This window comes from Ptychodera flava, assembly GCF_041260155.1.
Source record: "Ptychodera flava strain L36383 chromosome 23 unlocalized genomic scaffold, AS_Pfla_20210202 Scaffold_23__1_contigs__length_28996876_pilon, whole genome shotgun sequence".
Taxonomy (NCBI): Eukaryota; Metazoa; Hemichordata; class Enteropneusta; family Ptychoderidae; genus Ptychodera; species Ptychodera flava.
This window is the reverse complement of record NW_027248277.1, coordinates 21,084,849-21,109,827: the sequence shown is the minus strand read 5'-3', so window position 1 is coordinate 21,109,827 and position 24,979 is coordinate 21,084,849. Positions and strand designations below refer to the sequence as shown.

General features: G+C 36.7%; 4 protein-coding genes across 5 annotated transcripts in view; all 4 read right to left on the bottom strand.

The window, feature by feature from the left end:
* Positions 1-1,476: 1,476 nt before the first annotated feature.
* LOC139123841 (tripartite motif-containing protein 2-like) lies at positions 1,477-3,678 on the bottom strand. Its single transcript, XM_070689991.1, has 2 exons — positions 3,347-3,678; positions 1,477-2,407 (listed from the first exon to the last, which is right to left on the bottom strand). The coding sequence occupies exons 1-2, from the start codon at positions 3,676-3,678 to the stop codon at positions 1,477-1,479; spliced, it is 1,263 nt and encodes a 420-aa protein (XP_070546092.1).
* Positions 3,679-11,527: 7,849 nt separating this feature from the next.
* LOC139123839 (tripartite motif-containing protein 2-like) lies at positions 11,528-12,487 on the bottom strand. Its single transcript, XM_070689990.1, has one exon. The coding sequence runs from the start codon at positions 12,485-12,487 to the stop codon at positions 11,528-11,530; it is 960 nt and encodes a 319-aa protein (XP_070546091.1).
* Positions 12,488-12,802: 315 nt separating this feature from the next.
* LOC139123838 (E3 ubiquitin-protein ligase TRIM56-like) lies at positions 12,803-13,711 on the bottom strand. Its single transcript, XM_070689989.1, has one exon. It carries the CDS (start codon positions 13,709-13,711, stop codon positions 12,803-12,805), a length of 909 nt encoding a protein of 302 aa, XP_070546090.1.
* A 4,815-nt stretch (positions 13,712-18,526) lies between these two features.
* LOC139123601 (uncharacterized) overlaps positions 18,527-24,979 on the bottom strand; it is a 42,811-nt gene continuing 36,358 nt past the window's right edge. For both annotated transcript variants that reach the window (XM_070689771.1, XM_070689772.1), the window contains 6 exons: positions 24,265-24,341; positions 23,601-23,740; positions 23,263-23,319; positions 22,373-22,489; positions 21,425-21,626; positions 18,527-20,388 (listed from right to left, as the gene is read on the bottom strand). In XM_070689771.1, the coding sequence (XP_070545872.1) occupies positions 20,155-20,388; positions 21,425-21,626; positions 22,373-22,489; positions 23,263-23,319; positions 23,601-23,740; positions 24,265-24,341 (827 nt within the window). In that variant the 3' untranslated portion in view covers positions 18,527-20,154. The remainder of the gene's footprint in view (positions 20,389-21,424; positions 21,627-22,372; positions 22,490-23,262; positions 23,320-23,600; positions 23,741-24,264; positions 24,342-24,979) is intronic.

Genomic DNA, 24,979 nt, shown 5'->3' with positions numbered 1-24,979 from the left:
AGATTTATTGCTTTAATAAAGGAACCATTACACACAGAAAATACACTAAAAATAGCACATGAGACACAAGAAAACCAGTTACAGAATTGTTATGCCACTTCTAAAAGATATCTTCAGATTGACAACCAGTTTTGCAGGTGTTACACAGTACATCAAATATTAAAAATTCACTAAGTTTATTTCAATTAAAGTGTTGATAGTTTGCAATTTTACTTTCAGACTATAAAATGTGGAAATCAACATTTAGTCGGGAGAATGAAAGTAATACAAGTAAATTTACACAAATTTGAAAATGTTGAAAGGCATGGTTACTTTGTATTAAATATTTATCTACTGTCTGTGAAATATGTTCATTATCTGTGTTTATTGACAGTGATCGTAAATCGTCTGTTATTATCTTGTCATCAATGTGGTGGTAGAATACAGCTGAATGAATCTAAAATGAAGTATATGTTATTATTTGATGATTGATAAAAAACATAACAAATACAGGCAACCAGAAAACATATGGTATGCAAATTATACTAAGCATTGATCTCTATTTTAGCGAATGTGACTCCTTTTTTAAATAAGGAAATGTTAATGTTGACAACTTAATTTTTGTGCAAAATAGAATATATTTATGAACTATGAAATCGCATATTGTACTTTATAGGCTAATTCCTTCTACATATGGATTCTGTAGGGAGAATTGCACAGAAATAACTTTTACATGGAAAAATACTATGAATATTATGAAGTTTACAACTGTTATCCCTTTAAGATAGTTCACGCCTAACACTTAAGATGTAGATCCAAGTTTCCCTCCAGTAAAACTTTCAAACAATATTTTTCAAAGCAAAAATAAAATTCAGGGATCACCGTGCAAATTTTGGTATTAGGGAATCAAATTACCGAATATTTACCAATATTTGAAGTTCGAAATATCACCATCCCTATGTGAACTCAATACAATTTTTGAAATACCAAGACAGTGATTTAATTCTCTGTACATATTATGTTACCCCATCTACCCTGCTTTGATCTAACACATGAATATTGTGAAAGATGAATGAAAGTCACTTTTCTGATTATGGAAGCATATGGTGTGAATGCAAAGTTCCTTCGCAAATGAAGTAAAAGTAACAATGTCTCTGAAACTTGTTAATGTCTTAATTGTATGCACAAACCAGTAAAATATTATATGTTATTGAGTGTGATCAAACCATAAAATGCCTTTGTTTTACTTGTTGACATTTTTTATCACAAGAAAAATCATAAATCAAATACTAATGTAAGGAAATTGATTTCCTTCCATCCTGCTGCAACATATCAATGTTGTGATTAAATTACTGGTAAAAGATGAAATATTCAGCAAAAATCATCCCTGGCCCGTACTCACTGCATTTTAAAGATGTGTATTGTATGTCAAAATGTCACTGGATCTTTGTCTTTGGATTTGACCAATAATATCTGGTACAATTACTTGTGATGTTATCACTGTACAAACACCATGATGCAGTGGTTGATTGTATCTGTAACGATCACTCTGCATGGTACATCATCTGTAAGTGCTATACCAGTGGGCTCCTTCAGCCCATCACTATCACTATCAATACGACAAACAAACTTACCACTACTTTCAAACTTCAAAAGACCACTAGGGTCACGAGAAGATACATAGACATATTTATCGTTTTCAATTGCTATTCCTATTGGGTATCTCATCGTACCATCCCCATTCTTACAATCAAAGGAATACAAATACTGGTCATGTGCATTGAATACCTGGATACGCTGGTTATGGTAGTCTGCTACAAATACCATTCCAGTAGTTGCTATGACTACACCCAAGGGACCATTGAATTCCCCTTCACCTGAACCTCCTAACCCAAATGACTTAAGGTATTTACCGTGTTGTGTGTAAACCCTGACACAGTGCCCACCATAATCTGTCACATAGACATTGCCATCTACAGGACTAATCCCAATGCCCCCTGGATCTTTCAACTCATTTTGTCCAAAGCATCTGATGACATGTCCATTCTTATCAATGACAACTACTTGCTTATTTTCATCTAAGCTATAGTGTGTATTATCACTTGATATAGCGATATCACATGGTCTGAAAGGTTTCCCAAACTGTTTTAGTTCCACAATTTTCTTAACTTTTCCCTCTCTGGTGATTATCTGCAACCTATTATTACCTGTATCTGCAGTGACTATGTCTCTGTCTTTGTTTATGGTAACATCACAAGGTACGTTGTACTGTCCCTCAGCACTTCCTTTACTGCCAATGGTCTTCACCAATCCTTTGATGACAGGTATGATGACAGGACAGCCTGGTATTGGTTGATCTCCTATTGTCATGGTAACTTGATATTTTCCATCCAATTGTCCAGTCACTGTAACTCTGTGTGTACCATCTCTGTTATCAGCAACATGGATGTCTTCCCATGATGCATCAGGTTTTCTTACCTTGGCTTTCACTTGTTGTTTTGGGATGACTTGTTTTCCTGTGGAATCTCTGGTTGTGATCAGTAGGTCTGCAGAGTCACCTTTCCAGAGTTGTTTTGGAATGTTTTCAACTGTACACTTTGACATACACACATCAGATTTCAGTATTCCCAGAATTCCATGTTCACAGAATTCATCATGTGGTGTGAATATGAAGTCTTCCTGTTCAGCTTTTGCTATAGTTTCCATGGTAATCAGTTGTTTGATACGAGTGCCAACATCACCCTTTGTTGAGAGAAGTTGAGCAGCATTCCCATGATGCATCAGTGTCTCTATGTAATTGCCTGCACTCTTAATGTTACCATGTTTTAATTCCATCTCATCAATATCAGCAGCTGCTCTTTTAATTTTCATTTTGTAATTGTTTTTCAGTTCATCTATCAGTCTCTGCTCTTCTCTCTTTATTTTCTCGATGATTTCTTCTGCTTTCATTCTCACCTTGCTTTCTTCTCTGCTGCATTGCTCTGTAAGATCAGTGTGTATCTGTTTGGCCAGGGTTTTGTTCTTTTCAGCTTCCTGTTCCTTCACTTTCAGTTTGTCAACCATGGCTTTCAATACTGTAAGATACTCATCTGCTGCATCTTTCAAGTCTCTGTGTACATGTTCTGGTATGCGGTGTTTGACTATGGTGCAGTTTGTACAGACAGGTACCTGACAGGTTTCACAGTAGAACTCAATTTTGTTTTCAGTATGTACATTGCAATATTCCATTGCTTGTAGCGTCACGGGACTTGTTGATTTTGCTCTTTCATATTTTCCGATTATCATAAGTTGATGAATCCGTGTTAGTGGTAGATTTTTATGTGCCCTAACACAGTTGTCACAGAGATAGTGTTTACACTCCACACACCTGTGAGTGGCTGCAATCTGTTGGCAGCCTTCACATTTGACCTCAGCTTCCTGCATAGATTCCAGTCGCTGCTTGAATATATCAACGAGATTGTTCATAAAGAAGTTGTCTTTTATTGCTGGCACTCCTCCAACAGGAAGCTGATATTGCTGTCGACATTCTGGACAGTTTAGAGATCCAGTCTTCTCAACCAGTGTGACTAAACACTGCTCACAGAATGTATGCAGACATGGTAGAATTTTAGGAGACTTGAACTGCTCCAGACAGATGGTACAACACAGGAAATCTTCACCAATTTCTTCCAAAACTTTGCATTCAGAAGCAGCAGCCATTGTGCATAGGTGTGTCGGTCAACCTGAGACAGGTACAGAGCTGATAGCAGATAAGGCCCCTCAACAAGATGATGTCACTTGACTCACCAACTGACTGTAGTATTGGAGTGAAGCAAATTCTGTTTTGATTTCATACGCTCAGCTAGGGAGTTCTGGGTGACCTACTTCTTGATCAGGCGATCCACATAGTATGATACAGACATGTGTCTGATGTTGGAGGTCACTTTTACAACAATGCCGGTGTAGAACCACCGTTAAGATTATTATTATCACAATGGAAACACTATGTTACCAACCGATATACTATCCAACTGGAATATACACTGCCGACCGTGTAAACAACAGTATACACTTGACTGTACACCCTGGAAAATGAAGATGGCCCAGGCAGGCTTGGAATAGAGTATATCTAGTGGTCGTCAGCCATGCCAAGGAATCTTCCATTTACAGAACAGGGTGTTTAACTATCAAGACTTCAAGATAATTGTGTATCAGATTATCATTATGTCAGTACTTTTCTAACTATGAACACGATTGGAACTAATTTGGGATAATTGGATTTTCATATTTTTTAAATTTCTCAAAGTTTGAGGTGTCGTATAGCTTAATGTTGCAATATTACAAATTGCTCATAAAAACAAGTGTATAACTTAAAAAGAAAAGCAGATGAGCTTACATTTGCAGATTATATCGACATTACTTCACCATCCAATTATTCCAAATTAGTTCCAATCGTGTTTATGAATGAAAAATGATGGATAGACAGCTTTATAGCCACCCCGTCATCCAAATATTGTAGTATGCAGGTCCTACTTAAAGATCAGTAGGGATGGAATGATCGATTTGCAATCAAAGGAGTAAATTTGTGCCAGATTTTAAAGGAGCTAGTGCGGTTGTCAAATGTATTCCCCAGGTCGATGGTATTAAAATTAGATGTTGACATACACCTCCAAAACATCTCTTACATAAATCAAATGAATTCTCTTTCCAAACTGTTGATTCACCTGGAGTGGCGAATTTCCCGTCAAAGAATCAGATATGTACAGCAACATTAAAAAGTGACTCTGAATGCATGCAACAATTGATCATATCATACCAATGACTCTACATACTCTAACAATTTTACACAAGATGCAGAGAATTCTGCGAATATACAAAAATTATCAAAAACTGTGCGACATGAAATGGTTAAATTAATGTTTGAAATATTGTATCCATCTAATAGTGCCGTATCTCTGAAACCCGAAACCCATTTTTCTACAAAGTTGCACGTCAGTCTATTCAAATGAGGATAAGGGAGGAAAAGTACTCATCTATACTAGAAAATGTTTCATAGTATATCTCGTAGACACTCTATAAACATTTTTATCATTGATTTCTCATAAGTGCACCAGTTTTACACAAATTCACATTAATTGAAACCTTGATTTGTCAAAATTATGAGTCGAGTGTGCTGTCAATGAAGGGCGCACGTCATAGAATGCTGACTGCTTGCAAAAAAAGAGACCCATTATGTTGAAAACAAAAGGCTAATCATTCAGCCGTATCGAATTCAGCCTCTCATTTTAGCCTTACATCCAAAGTTTATAACACAATAATTCTGTGTATAAATTATGCATGTTATTCCACAAAATCAGTGATGATAAATTCACTTCATACCCTTTATTTTGGTGAGATGGTTCATATCCCAAAGATCTCTTACTATGAGTGGAATTGAAAATCCACTTACAGGGGTGAAAAGCGTTCTTCCTTTGTTTTCAAATTCATAAAATGTCTTTAATTTGAAATCAATTATATCCTTGAACATAAGCTAAATCTGCAAATCAAGTTTATTTATTTGAATTTCGAGAGAAATAAAAAAGGAAAAATTCTATTCCGGTTAGAAAACTCAAACTCAGGTAATATACATTCTTTACAAACTATGTTCTTGGGTAATAAAAAGAATCCGTAAGACAGTGAACAATCATCCACAATGATTTCACCAATACAGAAAAAAAGTTCAGACAGGGCACAAAAACAAAACAATATAACAATTTTCTGCTCCTTGCATTGACATGGGCGTCATTCAGAGGCACTGACCTTACAAGTTCACAGGAGTAAAAGACTTTTAGGCAAACAAGCCTTTGCTCTTTTGGGTCCTCATTAATTTTGAGAAGTTCTACAATCGTCTCGTAGATAAATGTCTTTTACAAAGAATGTAAAACTCTTAGTTCTTTATGGATTAAAGTTTACCTACCTGTGGAGGTTTTCAGCCGAAATTGACTTGCTAGGTGGCTGTACGGTGAATGAAAATGTTAATTATATGCTCGAATATAAGCTAAATCTGCAAATCAAGTCTATTTATTTGAATTTCGAGGGGAAAACGGGAAAATTTGGCCATTTGAAAATTTGGGCCCTCTAGCGGATTTTGGGGGCTTTGGTGTGCCACGCATAGAACGCCCTCACATGGCACAGTAGTCGACTCTGCTCCCCTGAGAGGGATAACGTTTTCTGACGCTAACTCTTCATCTCATCCGTAGAAGAATAAATTAAACAATTTTTATCACGCATCTTTTACATCTTTATCTCAAGTTACATAATAATTACTGCATGTCGGAAAACTGAAAGCCACTATTAAGCTACTTTCCTTATGGAGTATGGATGACCAAAATACTCCGTGTGACAGTGAACTCACTAATCTCCACAAAATTTTCACTGATATTGAATAACATAAAGGGAGCTAAACTGATATCTCACTAACCTTTCAAATCTGAAGCTCAACTTAGGCAAACTACGGCGGTATATTTTGTTGGCGTGCAAAAGATCAACTGCACGCGGCCGAGTACTCGAGTGTGCTTCCTTGAGAGGAAAATTTTCCGACGCTTTTAGCTCCTCTCCTATGTTTACACATGCGTAGTCACTAACGTCAGAATTTCACACCGGAGTGGAACACTTTTAGACATGCAAGGCTTTGCTGTTTTTGGTCCCTATTAATTTCAGAAAGGTGCCCGATTGTTTCGTAGCTAAATGTCTCCTAGAAATCTAGGCATCATATGACATACATCTTCCAGAGAGCATTTTCATTGTAACTCTGAGCGCCACTGAGCATTCTATTTGTTTCACTTGGATATTTGGCGCTGTATTAGTTTGAGAGAGAGAGAGAGAGAGAGAGAGAGTAACACTCAGATTTTGATTGGATTCTTAAAAGTTTTTCTAGATGTGGAGGCTTTTCATCTAAATATTGACCTGTTAGGTGGCTGTATGTTGATAAAAGGTCAATTACATGTGTAAGCTGAATCTGGAACGCAAGTCTATATATTTGAATTTCAAGGGAAAAAGAAAATTCGGCCAATTTTGGAAGTTTGTGCGCTCCGGCGGAATTTTCTTGTTTGGTGAAAAACATTGCCTGCACGAGGCCGAGTATACTCGACTCAGCAGTTTCTGACGATAATTCAACACGTAACTATATAGACATCCATAGGATTATAAAACGGTTTTGATAAATAGTTTCCCTGGCCCTGGTATGACTGAAAGGTTCTTCTTATAGTTGCACGCTTAATAGCACTGCGTGTGTTAAGTAACGCTTGAAACAAAAGCTCGTTACTATGAATATCAATATTACCGGTACATAGACTGATATAGCGTTGCACATTAGCATATGGACATGCCACAGTTACCAACTTTGCTATCGTTACTTAGTTCCCCTTTCTATATTGGTCAGTTTTACTTGATTCCAAGTTGAGTATCTTGTGATCACTGTGAAAACTAACGTTATTACATATCAGACGACTTAATTCGACATGAATGGCATTAACAGGTAGTGGACTCACATTTTTCTTTCCGCCCATTCTTCCATTTCTTAAATGCCCCGAAATACTTTGAAATTGTCCTAAAACTTCAAGAATCTAGTCTCGTACTGGTAAACTGAGTCGCAATGTCTCTCATTTCTTTGTCCATAACAACATGTTCATCAAGCTTGCCCATGACCACACCTTGCATATTTAGATCTTGCAACTTCACTGACATGCAACATAAAGTTTAACTTGAACTCAACAAACTTCGACTAGACTAGAATTCATAGCAGTTCCAGAACTTAACAATGACGATGTTTTGAATAATGTGATAATAGTGAAATATTAGGAAGTGAAGAGCAGAGATAGATGAATATTGTGATTGTGAATGTATTATTGTTATTTACTTTTGCCTCACACTTCAGGAAAAGTTTTATTTCATTCAATTTGATTTCATGTGAAGAGATATTATACTGGCAACTATGGCTCAAACAATTTCAGATATTTGTTGGGGTCAACACAGTCCCACAGTTAAATGAAAAAAGAATGGCTGGCGAGCTTGAAATGGAAGAATTGCTTGTTAAATTTAGAAAAAGAGCTCATCGTGATAGTATTTTCTTTGAAAAATTGTTCAGAAAACAGATGAGATTGAACTTTTTTGTCTCTGTTGATATTCCTTTTAAAAATGTACAGAAACCAGAAACAAGTGAAATGTATCATTTTTATCCATGCCTTCATCATTTTGCCGCTATCAGATTTCTGAGTTTTGGCAGTGTGTGTTTGCCAAAACGCCTTTTGTTGTTTTGTCATTTTTTTTCACAGTTGTGTGCTATTATTTTTATTTTAAGTTTGGCTAGTAGATTTTCTCAAGAGAAATTAATTAAAGACAGGTAGTTTTTGTGTAACACAAGTTGTAAATTAATTTTTTGCGTTATAATTACAATATTACTTGACATACTGATTTGAAATTGACAGTCCATTATAGTAATATGCATTTGCCATACAAAGAGCCGGTGCACCCACATACAAGCATTACAACACATTTCTCGGTCGGGCAAACCTGTTTCAATTGTCTTTTAAGGAGTACTGCACCTAACACAGCGTATTTTGCTCAATACCAAAATTGAGGTTTTTTACCCCAAATATACACCCCTTCATCTTTCAAGTTAACTATTGCTGCCATACTAAATGTTAGACTCTCTGATTTTTAAAAAGATATAGTATGAGGGGGTTTTCTTGTCATCTTAGATGAGAGACATTCCTTTGAAAAAAAACTGTGCTGGCAACATGCAGCTCTACGTTAATATAGTGAATCCTATACATACAATATCTTTGATCTTATTCCTATTGAATACTTGGAAGATGGACTGCTACATTTACTGTTTGATGTGTAGAATAGGATTACTAACACATCAACATACTTCACTACAATTCCTAGTGGTCTTGAGTTCTGTTATCTCTGTTCTGTCTAGCCTATGCAGGCCTCAGTGTATAGAGTTGCGAAAGCCTAATGAATTTCAACATTCCACACAATTCAACACAATTTATGGTACATACATAGCTGTAGAGAATTGGATTTCTGTAAGTGTCTATGTGCTTGCCTGTCTTTCATTATTTGCCTTCCATTCATTCAATGCTTACTTCAATTATTTCCAAATTGGTGACTGCAGTATGCTGTAATATTGGTTACTTTGTTACCAGTGCGGTTACTTATCATCGATTTTCTTTGCTTCATTGTTGCCAATTCTGTGATTTGGTATACAGTAAGTTTGATTTCTTTGTTACAATTTTTTAAGTTTGTATCCAGTATTTGATACATTTGTTACACTCATTCTGTGAATAATAACACAGGATTATTTTGTTTTCAATTTTTTGGCTAAATCCATGGCAATTACTTCTTTTACTACGTTATCAAATCTGCAACTTAAAAACGATTATTGTGGCCACTTAGTAACATTACCAATTCTATGATTTTGCACCGTTCATTCTGTGCAGGTCGTAGCCACTGCTCTCTCTTGAACCCACTGTTTACTTCTGTTCACACTTCTAATACCTGCTGTTCATAACTTGTGAGCAATTTTCATGAGACCAGTGAATTAAGACACTCAATTGTTACATTGTTTATGCTTGTAACACTTCAAGACAGATTTGTGATTCCCATTTTGCCCTATGTGTGTATAGCAAGGGGGTATTAATGCTGGTAAAGCAGAGCTGTCATTTGATATATGTTAGATATTAACATATTGTTGCTCACAGGCCACTACAGAAGCAAATTGGGATCAAAGTTTAAAAAGAAACTAATGTTTGCTGGAAGTATGAGCTTTGACCCCTGGTGTCGCCGTGTGACATCATGCAAGATTTAAGTCAAAACAGAGTGTACAGGATGAAATCAACCAGATTTTTCGGAAAAAAAGTTTCTTCTTATAAAGATGAGCATATCAATGGAATCCACATGTCTCCATTTGAACTCAGACCTGATAATTGTCCATGTATTTAGTCTGATAGAAGGCCTTTCAATGCGATAGCTTTATATTGCTACATAACACTTATGTTGTTGGTGTTCATAAACTGCTCTCCAGCGTAGCCTAGCCTATCCACCTTCAGCGTTTATAGCACCATTTCCCCGGGCAGCATTAAGGCTAAACCATTGCATACAAAGAATAATTTTTGGTTTTTTAAATTTATTTGTTTAATAGTGGGTTTTTTTGGGCGGGGGGGGGGGGGGGGGTTGCTACAATCACTGACTCCATTCCCTTCCCCGACAATGAGGTTATCATGTAGGCACTGAAACATGAACAACAATCATGAAATGACATGCCTTCCTATTATTTATTCCGGTAATCTTATCTTTCCATGATCGATGGTTAAGTGAGTATAGTGGCCTTGGACCATTTCAGTTTTCCTGAATCTTATAAGCAAAACTAGAGAGTAAAAGTTTTGAGCCTCTTACCGTGTTTACATTGCACTCAGTGTCATACTGTGAAACAACTTATGAGTACAAACCAGTCATCTTACGCATCAGTGACAAAGTTACATCTAATATTGAATGAAGAAAATACTGATTTATTGCTTATTGAATTTAGGAACAATTACACCGAGAAAATACACTAAAAATATGACACCTAAAAGAAAAGAGAACAAAGCCACAGATACATCGAAAAGAAACTTTAGATTGTCAACCAATGATGCAATACTACAAATTGGTTAATTTCAATTCATAAAATAGTAAGTGTTGAATTATGCAATGTTTTACTTTGAGACAATGAAATGTGGAAATCAATACACTTTCTGTCGTTTTTGATCTAGTCTCTTAAGGGTTGAATGAAGTTAATACAAGCAAATTTACGCAAACTTGAACATGCTTAAAGGCGTGGTTATGTTATATGTTACACTGTGTGTACATTCTGAGAAATATGTATATTATCTCTTTTTATCTACAGTGAACATAAATATTGATCTCTTATCATCTAAGCATCAATGTAGTGGTAGAATACAGTTGAATGAATTTCAAATAAGGTATATTTTCGTGAGACTTGTTTATATTTGACAATTGATAAAAACATTGTCAAATACTGGCTACCAGTAAATATATTGTCTTTAAATATGCAAATTATTGATTGCAGAAAATTGTGAACATTTGAGAGTCCGAATATCTGCCCCTGGGGCACATTCTCCCTTAAATTCCCAAACTAAAGCGAGAAGGAAATTCTCTGTACATATAATTACCAAACTTTTTTCTAATAAATGAACTGAGTGAAAGACAAAAGAAAGGCACTTTTTCTGATATGGAAGAATATAATGTGAAAACAATGATTTAAAATTTTAAATATTGCTGAAACTTGTTAATGTTGTAACCATGTGCAAACAATACAAATCAGTAACAAATTTTATGAGATTGAGTGTGATAAACAACGTATCAATCTTGTGATTGAATTACTGATAAAAGGAGAAGAACTTTTGAGCACAAATCATCCATGCATCAACCACTACATTTTACCGAAATGTCCCTGCATCATTGTCTTTGGATTTGACCAATATCAATCAATAAACACAATAGGGTACAATTTATTGTGATGTTATCACTGTACAAACATTTTGAGGCAGTGGTTGTTGGTATCAGCTACAACCACCCTGCAAGGTACATCATCTGTCAGTGCTATACCAACGGGATAGTTCAGCCCATCACTATCACTATCAATACGACAAACAAACTTAGAACTCCCAAACTTCAGCATGCTACTACCAGTAGTAACATAGATATATTTATCATTTTCAATTGCTATTCCCATTGGACATCTCATCTTACCATCCCCACTCTGACAATCAAAGGAATACAAATACTGGTCATGTGCATTGAATACATGGATACGCTGATTAAGCCAGTCTGCTACAAATACCATTCCAGTAGTTGAAATGACTACACCCCAGGGATTATTTAATTGCTCTTGACCTTCACCATACATGTAGGACCCAAATGACCTAAGGTATTTTCCATGTTGTGTATAAACCCTGACACAATTCCCACCACAATCTGTCACATAGACATTGCCATTTACAGGACTAATCCCAATACCATATGGATCTTTCAACTCATTTTGTCCAAAGCATCTGATGACATGTCCATTCTCATCACTGGCAACTATTTGCTTATTGTTGTCATCTAAACTATAGTATGTATTATCACTTGATATAGCTATATCACGAGGTGAGAAAGGCTTCTTAAACTGTTTAAATTTCATGATTTTCTTGAATTTTCCCTCTCTGGTTATTATTTGTAACCTATTATTTTCCCTATCTGCAGTGACAATGTCTCTGTCTTTGTTTATGGCCACACCCCAGGGCTTGTTGTACTGTCCCTCAGCACTTCCTTCACTGCCAATGGTCTTCACCAATCCTTTGATGACAGGTATGATGGCAGGACAGCCTGGTATTGGTCGATCTCCTATTGTCATGGTAACTTGACATTTGCCGTCCAATTGTCCAACCACAGTAACTCTGTATGTACCATCTCTGTTATCAGCTACATTAATGCCTTCCATGATGCATCAGGTCTCACTTGTTGTTTTGGGATGACTTGATTTCCTGTGGAATCTCTGGTTGTGATTAGTAGGTCTGCAGAGTCACCTTTCAGGACTTGTTTTGGAATGTTTTCAATGGTACAGTTTGGCATACACACATCAGATTTTGATATTCCCAGAATTCCATTCTCACAGAGCTCATCATGTGGTGAGAATATGAAGTCCTCATATTCAGTTTTGGTGTAGTTTCCATGGTAATCAGTTGCTTGATACGAGTGTTGACATCACCCTTTGTGAAGAGAAGTTGAGCAGCATTCCCACGATGAATCAGTGTCTCTATGTAATTGCCGCACTCTTAATGTTACCATGTTTTAGTTCCGTCTCATCGATATCAGCAGCTGCTCTTTTCATTTTCATTTTGTAATTGTTTTTCAGTTCATCTATCAGTCTCTGCTCTTCTCTCTTTATTTTCTCGGTGATTTCTTCTGCTTTCATTCTCACCTTCCTCTCTTCTCTGCTGCACTGCTTTCTAAGATCACTGTGTATCTGCTTGGCCAGGGTTTTGTTCTTTTCAGCTTCCTGTTCTTTCACTTTCAGTTTGTCAACCATGGCTTTCAATTCTGTAAGATACTCATCTGCTGCATCTTTCAAGTCTCTGTGTACATGTTTTGGTATGCGGTGTTTGACTATGGTGCAGTTTGTACAGACAGGTACCTGACACGTTTCACAATAGAATTCAATTTCATTCTTAGGATGAATGCTGCAATATTCCACTGCTTGAAGTGTCACAGGACTAGTTGACTTTGCTGTTTCATATTCTCCAATGGTCATAAGTTGATGTGTACGTGTTAGTGGCAGATTTTTATGTGCCATAACACAGTTTTCACAGAGATAGTGTTTACATTCCACACACCTGTGAGTGGCTGTATGCTTTTGGCAGCCTTCACATTTGATCTCACCTCCCTGCATGAACTCAAGTCGTTGCTTGAAAATCTCAATCAGATTGCTCATAAAGAAGTTGCCTTTTATCGCTGGCACTCCTCCAACAGGAAGCTGATATTGCTGTCGACATTCTGGACAGTTTAGATACCCAGTCTTCTCAACCAGTGTGACTAAACACTGCTCACAGAATGTATGCAGACATGGTAGAATTTTAGGAGACTTGAACTGCTCCAGACAGATGGTACAACACAGAAAATCTTCACCGATTTCATCCAAAACTTTGCGTTCAGGTGCTGCAGCCATTGTGCATACGTGTGTAAGTAAATCACACTGAGACAGGTATAGAGCTGATAGCAGATAAGACCCCTCAACAAGATATTGCAATGCTGTTCATAGTGTCACATGACTCACTAACTGACTTTAGTACTGCGGTGAAGCAAATTCTGTTTTGATTTTGTACAGTTAGCTAGGGAGTTCTAGGTGACCTACTTCTTGATCAGGGGATCCACATAGCATAGTAACAGTAGTAACTGGTGTTAACACAATTCTCGATGATCTATACACAATCAGGTCACTCATTGAACTGAAGCAAATTTCTTCTGTAGGCCTACACAGAACAACACGGTCCATATTTCGAAATTCTGACATTGTTTTGACATAATGACTATATGTCACTATGTCACACATATGTAAGATGTCATGTATATAATTTATGCTGAATTGTAGCAGTGATAATTGATGCTACATCAAATTGTGATTCTTGTTTAATACAATCAAATACCCAATGGATTTTGTCTTTCCTGATAAAACTACAAAACAAATTAAAGCACAGTCACAGTCGTAATTTTATTACTTTATTTTTTTCTTCTCATAAATTATTAAAATAATTATCGCACTGATAGAAATATGTTTACATGTGTATTTTTTGTCAAACTTTTCATAAAATATATTTTTATTATTTCATCACTAGAGTCTCTGTCAGTTGTAATGGATCACGTAATGTGAAATTTTCTATTCAGTAGATTTTAGAATCAGAGTTTCTTTTTTTTCATATCATTTCATTCATACTACCAACGGATACACTATCCAACTGGAATATACTCTATAGACAGCACAAACAACAGTACACTTGACTACACCCTTGAAAATGGAGCTGGTCCAAGCAGGCTTGGAACGGAGTATTTCTAGTGGTCGTCAGCCAGGTCACGGAATCTTCCATTTACAGGACAGGGTGTTTAACTATGAAAACTTACAGAGAAATATGTATCAGATTATCATAATGTCAGTACTTTCCTAATTATGAATGAATGAATGAATGATGGACAGATAGCGTAAGCCACACTGTCATCCCCATTTTGTAGTACATAGGTCCTACAATGCTATAAAGAACAGTTTGATTGAAATGAATTATTCACAGGCAAAGGTGTAAATGTGTCTCAGACGTTAGAGGAACCACTGCCGTTGTCAAATGTATTCCTTGGGTCTATTATAAATGAGATGTAAAATCATAACCGAGCATCCCCTCATATCTCTTCCATAAATCAAATAAATTCTCTCTCCAAACTCTCTGAGCCCTAGTCCCTTATTTGTTGATTCACTGGCAGTGGCGAATTTCCCGTCAAAGAATCAGATATGTACAAGAAAATTAAAAAAGTGACACTGGATGCAACAACTGATCATATCATACCTATTGCACCAATGCCTCTTTAAACTCTAACAATTTTACACTTATGCCATTCGAGATGCAGACAATTCTGCGAATATACCAAAATTATCAAAATCTGTGTGACATGAAATGGTCAAAGTGATGTTGAAATGTTGTATCCATCTAATAGTGCCATATCTCTGAAACCCATTTTTCTATGACGAAGTTGCATGTCAATGCATTCAAATGAGGATTAGAGAGGACAAGTACTCATCTATACTAGAAAATGCTTCATAGTATATCTCGTAGACACTCTATCAAGCAGCAAGATACCTATATTCATTTTCATCATTGATTTCTCGTAAGTGCACCAAGTTTTCACACAAATTGACATTCATTTTAAAACCTTGATTTGTCAAAATTCTAAGTCGAGTGTGCTATCAATAAAGGGCGCATGTCATACAATGTTGACTGGTTGCAAAGAAAGAAACTCATTGTGTTAGTAAGGCTAATCATTCAGCCGTATGCAATTCTGCTCTCATTTTAGCTTTACATCCAAAGTTTATAACACAATAATTCGGCGTTTTATTCAACAGAATCAGTGATGGTAATTTAACTGCATACCCTTAATGTTGGCGAGATGGTTCATTCCAATGATCTCTTACTATTGTGGTATGACGTAGCCATACATATGCTTAGAATTTAACCTTTGAATTTGACTGTAATGACCGACAGTAACCCTGCACGTTATCTCCCGTGTTCGTTTTCGTGACCTTTTATTGTTTCAACTCCTGAAGTTATCATCAATGCCTGGACGACCTTTACCCCTGTTTGACATTGTACTTAACCAAGAGCGATTTGACTTTGCCGATTGTTCTTAGTTAATTATAGACGCATGACTTTGCAGATCCTGAGACCCGATTGTTTTTAGTTAATTATAGACCCATGACTTTGCAGTTTCTGAAACTCAATATAAACTATGAATCTCAGTGTGTTAGGGGGAGAACATCAGACACCGTGTTAGGAGAACTTTAGGGACACGGTCCCTCCGTGGATCGCCGGCACGCGTCCGGGAACTCGACTCTGCTTCCTTGAGAATGACAACATTTTCACATGCTAACTCACCTCTCTTTACACATACGTAGTCATTAACGTTAGAAGTTAACTGGGAAGATGTCCGATTGTTTTGGTAGCTGAGCGTCTTTCTAGAAAGAATGTTTCATTTTAGTTTTTTTATTGGATAATAGTTTACCAGCCTGTTTAGGCTTTTTATCCACAAATATTTACCTGCTAAATGCCTGTATGTTAATAAAGGGTCAATTGTATGCTTGAATATAAGCTAATTCTGAAAGGACATCTATACGAGAGGAAAACCCCGAAAATTTGACCAATTTGGTAAAAGCTTTGCTCCGTCGGAATTTACTTTGTTGGCGTGCAAAATAACACTCGACTCTGCTCCTTGACAGTGACAACGTTAACATTTTCACACGCCAACTCTCCACTTCTCTTTACACATATATACTTTTTTTTTCAGCGGGAAGATGCTCGATTGTTTGATAGCTAATTTACCTTGTAGAAAAGAATTTGACACTCTAAGTTTTTTTATTGGATTAAAGTTTACGTGCCTGTTCTAACTTTTCATCCCAAAATGTTGACCTGCTAGATGGCTGTATGTTAATAAAACCTCAATCATATGTTTAGATATAAGCAAAATCTGCAAAGGATATCTATTCATTTGAATTTCGAAAAAAACCCCAAAAGTTAGGCAAATGTAAGAAGTTTGTGCGCTCCGGCGGAATTCTTTTTTGGCAAGCAAACGATCGCCCGCACGTGGCCGAGTACTCAACTGTGCTTTCTTGAGAGTGACAACATTTTCACATGCTAACTTTTTTCACCTCTCTTTACACATACGTAGTACCTTACAAGTTCACCGAAGTCACGTTGCTGTTTTTTTGCCCTGATTAATTTCAGGAAGATGCCCGATTGTTCGGTAGCTGAACATCGTCTAGAAAGAATGTGGCATATTTAGTTTTTTGATTGGATATTTACAGTAATCTTTACATACCTGTGTAGGCTTCACATTCAAATATTGACCTACAAGGTGGCTGTATGTTGAAAAAAGCTCAAGTATATGCTTTGATATAAACTAAATCTGCAAAGTAAATCTATTTATTTGAATTTCGAGAGAAAAAAAAACTAAATTCGGCCAATTTGGGAAGTTTGTGCGCCCCGGCTGAATTTTTTTTGTTGGCGTGCTAAAGATCGCGGCCTAGTACTCGACTCTGCTTCGCTTAGAGTGACAACTTTTCATACGTTAACTCCTCACCTGTCATTACACATACATAGTCATTGACGTCAGAAGTTCACCGGGATGATGCCCGATTGTTTGGTAGCTAATTGTCTTCTAGAAAGAATTTGAGACTTTTAGTTTTTTATTGGATTAAAGTTTACCTGCCTGTTGAGGCTTTTCATCCAAAATATTGACCTACTAGTGTCTGTGTGTTAATAAAAGGTCAATTTTATGCCCGAATATAAGCTAAATATGCTAAGCAATTCAATTCTAAATTATTTGAATTTCGAGCAAAAACCCAAAAATTCTGGTAATTTGGGAAGTTTGTGCATTCAGGTGGATTTTTTGCTGGGGTGCATTTATACCAGCTCTTCGCACAGCTCCTTGATGGTATGGAAGTTATACCTACCCGACTGCATAAAGTCACCTTTAATTTTTTTTTTGATTCACTATACACTTGGTGCTTTTCAGATATTGCACAAATTTTCAACAGCTCAGAAAAATTTCATCAGTCGTGTCAGAAATGAATTTTTGCCTTCACACACATGCTTAATTACGTGAAGTCGTTCAATCACTTGTTACAATCTTGTTACTTGAATAGATTTCTCAATGTCATCTTGGACTTTGACTATTGCCTTGTGGCTCTATTAGCCTCCCTGATGTACCGGTATGTATAGATTTTCTCATTGGTACTGTGCTTTCACCAATTTTAAGCGTCACAGTATTGTTCTCTGCAGTGTTTATTTCCATGAACTCTTAAATCTGCGGTGTTTCTGTGACAACCTACCAGGCAACTGTCAGAACCCACCAGGTGATTCTGTCAGAACCAACTAGGTGATTGTGTCAGAAACTACCAGACAATTCTGTCAGAACATACGAGGTCATTCTGTCAGAACCCACCAGGCCGTTCTATCAAAAGCCACAAGGCGATTGTGTTATAACCCACAAGGTGATTCTGTGAACCCACTAGGCAATTGTGTTATAACCAAACAGATGATTCTATGAGAACCTTCCAGGCAGTTCTGACTCTACTATATTTTATAGTTTATACAAGTATGTTTCATGTTTCAAAGTTTTTGCTTTATGATCTTGATACTCTTCGTTGAGCAAACCAGAAAAGACTGATTAATGACTGCTTGTCACATAAACAGTGGTGCAAATAAAAAAGACACAAACAAATGTAGAATTTAGAAAAATATTTTATATATGTTCTAAAATTCTTTCCAGAGTATTAAGTGGACAGCATACAGACAATTCATCTTAAGCAAATATTTACAATATAATATCCACATTTAAAGTACACATTATTCTTTGCAAAGAAAAATATTTCTTACAAATGAAGATTTTGCTAACACTTTGCAAGGCTCCAGGAGTACTGGTAACATTGTTTACAAAATACCATATTTTCAATAAAAATACATTTATTTTTAAGTAATATGCAATTCCTGATAATCAGTTTAAGTAATAACCAATATCTCATCAATTTTTCACACAAGTGATTTTGTGTTTGTACTGCCCACCACCTCATTTGAAATTTTCTACCAAATGGAATGGTCCTTTCACAAGTTATAAAATCATTACCATATATGACATTCTCTTGTAGCCTTGGCTAGTCCATCACTTAATTACTTCCATATATGGTATTGCCATGTAGTCAACACTAACATCACCATTGACCAAATATGGCATCCTCAGTCACCCTTTTCCTTACTGATTGCAAAATGAATACCATATATGGTGTTCCTGGTTAGCATATCAAGGTCTTTTACATTTGAAAATGTATGAAATCAAATTTTTTACATTTCAATATCACTTTAGGGCCATATTATTTGGCATCTAAAAGAATCCAACATATTTGATTCTCTCTCTGTATCACAAAATTGTAATTTTGATAGAAAAAAAATTAAAAAGAATACACCAGGGTAAAAATTACTGAGGAAAAAAAAGAAATATATTGCACACCTGTCAAATAAAAATATACTTAAACATTGCCATCTCTGTGTAATACAGGAAAAAAGTTCTGCATTAATTTAGAAAGAATTCAAAAGTGCAGTTGCCACTGACATGTTCATAAACAAGGGACAAGAATGTGTTGTGATGTAAGAAATAACATTTAAAAGAACAGACCTACTTCAAGAGCTAATTCATGACAGCCCCAAAGTTTAAGAGTTCAGATATCCAACTGTAACACAATAGCTCTATGCAAATGTTGGAAGTCTTACAGAACATGTGTAGAATGTTGAAGTTTGGCTCAAAGTGTATTAACACAATTTAGCATACACACAATTCTACATTTCGTATGAAGTACAGACTTGCAGCAGTATAGTATCAGCTTTTTCCTCTTCTCAAGAGACACGCTTGACTAGAATCAAAAGAAGATAAAACTTTTCTTGAAAATCTGCAACCTCTTTTTGATGAACTGCCTCATGCTTCCTGGCCTTTTACAAAGTTTTTGTTCATTATTTACTTTTAAATTACTCTTCAGAATCACATTTGGCAGATGAATACCATCATTAGGCAACATGGCAACCTATTTTGGCAATATGCCAATTCATTCTTGGCAATCTGCCAAAACATTTTGGCAAAATGCCGAACTTCTTCTAGCTAACTGTCAGCCTGTTTTGGAAGAAATGAAGAAGCCAAAATGTTGATATTTTGCTGTTATATGTCACTATCAACCCTTCTTCTTGGTTCCACAACCTTCAGCTTTCGTTGTGTAACCTGCTGGCTTTGGCAAGATGCTAACTTTTCTTGCTAACTTAGTTGTCATCGCTACAGAGTACGGGAATAGTGAAGACATTGCTGTAAAATCTACATGACGATACAAACTTTACTTTGTGGACCCTGGAGATTTACTTTTCTGTTTGGCACGGCGCTGTTTGCTCTTTTCTCTCGGGCATTCTGTCTCATTTGCTCTGACTGTAACTTGACCAACTGTTCTTGCAGCTGCATGACAATGTGGTAATTGTCCTGCAGTTTGCTGTTCTGAGATCGGAGTTCATTTTTCAAAATATCAATCTCCCCACGGAGCTTCTTCTCTCTCTCCTGCATGATAAAAATTCAAAATTTGATTATTTTTTTTGATCATTTGAAATAAAAATTGCAGCTGGCAGGATCCATCTGTCGATGGCATTAGGGGAAGACTGCATTAACTTGCATGGTACCTGAGACCAGAGTCCTTGCCTGACCATGTCGGGTGACAAACAGAAGACTTTTAATCCTCCAAGGTGTGAATGTTCCATTGTTATGTTTATCTAATCCAGCTGGTGCCATTGTAGTGCCATTGTAGGAAAGGCAGGTCTGTGAAATTGATCAGGGTATTCCTAAGTTAATGGAGCTTTCCCGTAATGGAACACCAAGCAGTAGTTTTAACCGTGGGATCTGTACCCAAGTAAAATCTACCAATGTTCCTCGGTCATGTTACCTGGGTTGCCCTTGAGGTAGAATGCACCTAGGGGACAGATATTCAGACTCTCAAACTTTTACAATATTCCTTAGGCCCACCACTCGATTCAAACTCTGCAAGTACCACACAATACCTAAATGATAATATGAATATTGATCAAACAACATCAAAAATGTAAATTGTACTTCACCATACACCATGTATGGGAAACAAAAGAAAACATCTATGACTGAGATAGTACCGTAAAACCCTATCAATTCAACCAGAAAAATTTAATTACGATTTTAAATAATTGAATTATTTGAAAATTAACAAAGCCAAAATAATTTCGTGGTTGAATTATTAAGGATTTCAACTTTATTGACAGTTTAAAAGTAATATGCTTACCATCTTGGATGATTGAAATATATAAAGGTGACTTTCCTGAAGGCCTGACTTAGACATTCTGTGCTGTACATCTTATTGTTCTGTGTATTTTATCGAAAATAAAATATGCAAAACAGCTTGTCATGATTGGTTGGTTGAATTATTAGAGATTGAGAAAGTCCCAATTTCCATCGGTGGTCGAACTGATAAGGGTAAAATAAAATTACGTTTTGAGAAAAAAATAGGGTGGTCGAATTAATAGAGTGGTCGAATTAATAGGGTTTTTACGGCAATATGGCAAATACTTACCTCAGCCAGTCTTTCTGCTTCCACATGTACCTGTTGTTGATGGTACAATTTGTGCTCTTGAAGTTGCTCTAACATTTCTTCAGCTCTTCTCTTCTCTAGCATAACTTTATGTAATTCAGCCTTCAACTGCTCATCTTGTTGGTACATTGGCTGCGCGTGCGATCTGCTTGGTTCTTTCAGAACGCCGTCAATTGTCCAAGAGCTGCAAGGAACATGTATAAAAATTCAAGAAGAGAGATTTTTGTGCAAGTTTCCTTTCCCTGTAAGACTAAACCTGATACAATGGGTATTAGGTGAGGCCTTACCAAATCCTACAACACTGATTAGGTCACCACAACTGATCAAAATTCATTTGTCTGGGTTAGACCAACAGATTTTACAAAGTACAATGGATCCTCCACCATCAAGATGTCGTTTGGAGACAAAAATGTACCAGATTATTTTGAAGATAACAGTAAATATTTCTACAGAAGTCAACAGTTGCATTCTTACATTGTTCCTACTCTCATTCTCCCAGCTCTCAATCTTACCTTGTTCTCGCTTTCCCTCTCCCAGCTCTCAATCTTATCTTGTTCTCGCTTTCCCTCTCCCAGCGCTCAATCTTACCTTGTTCTCGCTCTCCCAGTTCTCAATCTTACCTTGTTCTCATTCTCCCAGTTCTCAATCTTACCTTGTTCTCAGCTTTCCCTCTCCCAGCTCTCAATCTTATCTTGTTCTCGCTTTCCCTCTCCCAGCTCTCAATCTTACCTTGTTCTCGCTCTCCCAGTTCTCAATCTTACCTTGTTCTCCCTCTCCCAATTCTCAATCTTACCTTGTTCTCCCTCTCCCAGTTCTCAATCTTATCTTGTTCTCCTCTCCCAGTCTCAATCTTATCTTGTTCTCGCTCTCCTCTCCAAGCTCTCAATCTTACATTGTTCCTACTCTCATTCTCCCAGCTCTCAATCTTACCTTGTTCTCGCTCTCCCTCTCCCAGCTCTCAACCTGTTCAACGGCCTTTGACCCTGTACTCCAGTTGGTGTCTTTGGTTTATGGTAAGGGGACGGATTGGATATTTTTGCGGAGGGACTGCAAAGAAAAAAGAACAATTTGGCTCAAATTGTGGATGTTATAAATATTGACCATTTCCTATAGTCGAGTAGGATTGCACATTTTTTATTTATGTGAGGACATTTAGGTTGCTAGGGACACCTAATTTGCATAATGACCACTGCCATTGGGAATAAGATCGTATCATATTGTCATGGTGTTGCAATATGGCAGGGTCCATACACTCAAAGTCACTTAAATTTCAAGGACGTTCAAGGGTTTTTCAGCAATTTTTAACATTTTTTCTTCTCCAAAATACCATTTTAAAGATATCCCTTTTATGATATATCAATTTTATATGTCATTTGACATATCATTTTTAGGATATCATGGCTGATCATCTGGTCATTTTTGAACATTGTGTGTGGATTATTAGTTATTAATTTTCCTGGACTTCAGGACTCTCAATATTATTTTCACTGTCTTTTCCAGGACTATCAAAAAAGCTGTAAAATTCACGGACTTTCCAGGAACGTACGGACCCTGTTTGGTAAGTGTGAACCTGTTCACAGGGAATTTAGGTACACAGGATAAAACAGTGTGATACTATATATACAACAGAGTACCAATATCAATCAATGATTTGAGTCTATAAAGGCCAGCACAACAGCTAAGAATCTGACACCTATCATTCATCAATGCAAAATATTCTACATTGCTCTAAACAGGAATTCTTTTTTCATAAAACACTGAACGCAAAGACATTAACAAATACTTAAGGTAGAGATAAAATGGTTCAAAAAGTTTCTTACATTGATGCAGGGGGTCCGTATGATGCCTTCTTGGCTGATCTTGGACTCCTGGACGTTCTGTTCAGAAGTAAAAAAATATCTAATGAAGCAAATCATTTCTGGACTATAGTATTCTTTGACATCAGCAAACGTGACACGAACAACATGATTTGGATTCAGATTCAGCCTGAATATTTACCAAATATTACCAACTGTGCTGCCTTACTATTGCAAATTCCAAAGCAAAAGTAATTTAGATTCAGGTTCAGATTGAGCATCCATCCACTTGGACTCAGCAAACTTGTAAAATGAGAGCCAAGGTGATTCAGAATCAAATTCATATTGAAAAGTATACATACTCAGATGCCTGAGCTGTAGCCCTGAGATCACTGGAGCTGGAATCTGTAGAATATTCTACCACGTCCACACCACTTTCCGATGATGCAGCACGCGCCCGCTGTCTCATTTTGACAGGGGGCGCTCTCTCTGACTTCTCACTCTGCCAATCAAATCAAAGCTAGGAAGTTAGAAACATTCACAACGAAACAGACCTGATTTGATTACAAGTTAGAAACAAAGCTACATCTTAAATACACTTGTTAGCTTAATAGCTCATCTTACTGAGAACATGTAACGCTATATAAGAATTTTTCAGAAATAAATAAGTACAATATAGTCTAAAGTGTACTACCGTATCAGATATAGACATATGTATGAAAATTTGTAACAGCACAGAAACACAAATCGTACACTTTCCATCCACTTATTTACATACTTAATTATGCATGTACTGGTACATACCAAATACCGGCAGGTTTAGACACCAACCCATCCATCTATCTACCCACCTACCTGTACCTTCCTACCTACCTGCCTCCCTCCCTTCCTACTTACTGGTACCTGCCTGTCTACCTACCTACCTGCATACATACAAAGACAGACACACACACATACAGACAGACACAAGACACATATCGGCCTATTCTAAATTCATCAAGGCATAACATACTTTGCAATACTTACCTGTTTTGATGCTGCTGTGGCATTTTCTTTACCAGTACTCTGTCTATTTGCAGCCTTGGAGAACTCCAACCGACCAACTGAAATGCAAAAGGGGGATGGCAAGGGGGAGGTAGAGGGGAAGGAAGGGAAGAAAAAGATGGGGTTAATGTCTTCATAGTTCTCTTCAAGATGTATTTCTTGCAAGAGACTTAGATTGATCAAAGAATCACCCAAATTTAAACTCCATACACTCTGTATTATTTACAATGGCAAGAAGGAAGGTTACTCCCTGTACTGTGTCCATCCTTACCACTGTTCCACACAGCTTGGAAAATAAGGAGGACTGCAAATTTACATAACAATGAATATTTTGCATATTACTTTACTGTGAAAATGTATTTTTTGTACAGGTATTAACATATGAATTGCTTGCTCCAAAAACAAAAGGGTGGTCCATCCTTAAAAATCCCCTTGTGGAGAACCCTGTTTACATTTCCCATCTACCAGAGTGGGCTAGGGTTGGGGTCAATATAGCCTAGTCATTGAAGAATCATATAACGTTAAGCAGAGGTTTCAGATAGCACAACGTACAAACATGAAGTTCAAACTATTCCTGTGGGAGACAAGTCGATCAAAGAGCACCAATAATTCTGTTTCTGCCCACACTTTGGTTCAATTTCAATAAATACATTATTATGATATATCTACTGACTTTGAATATCTATAATTACAAGAA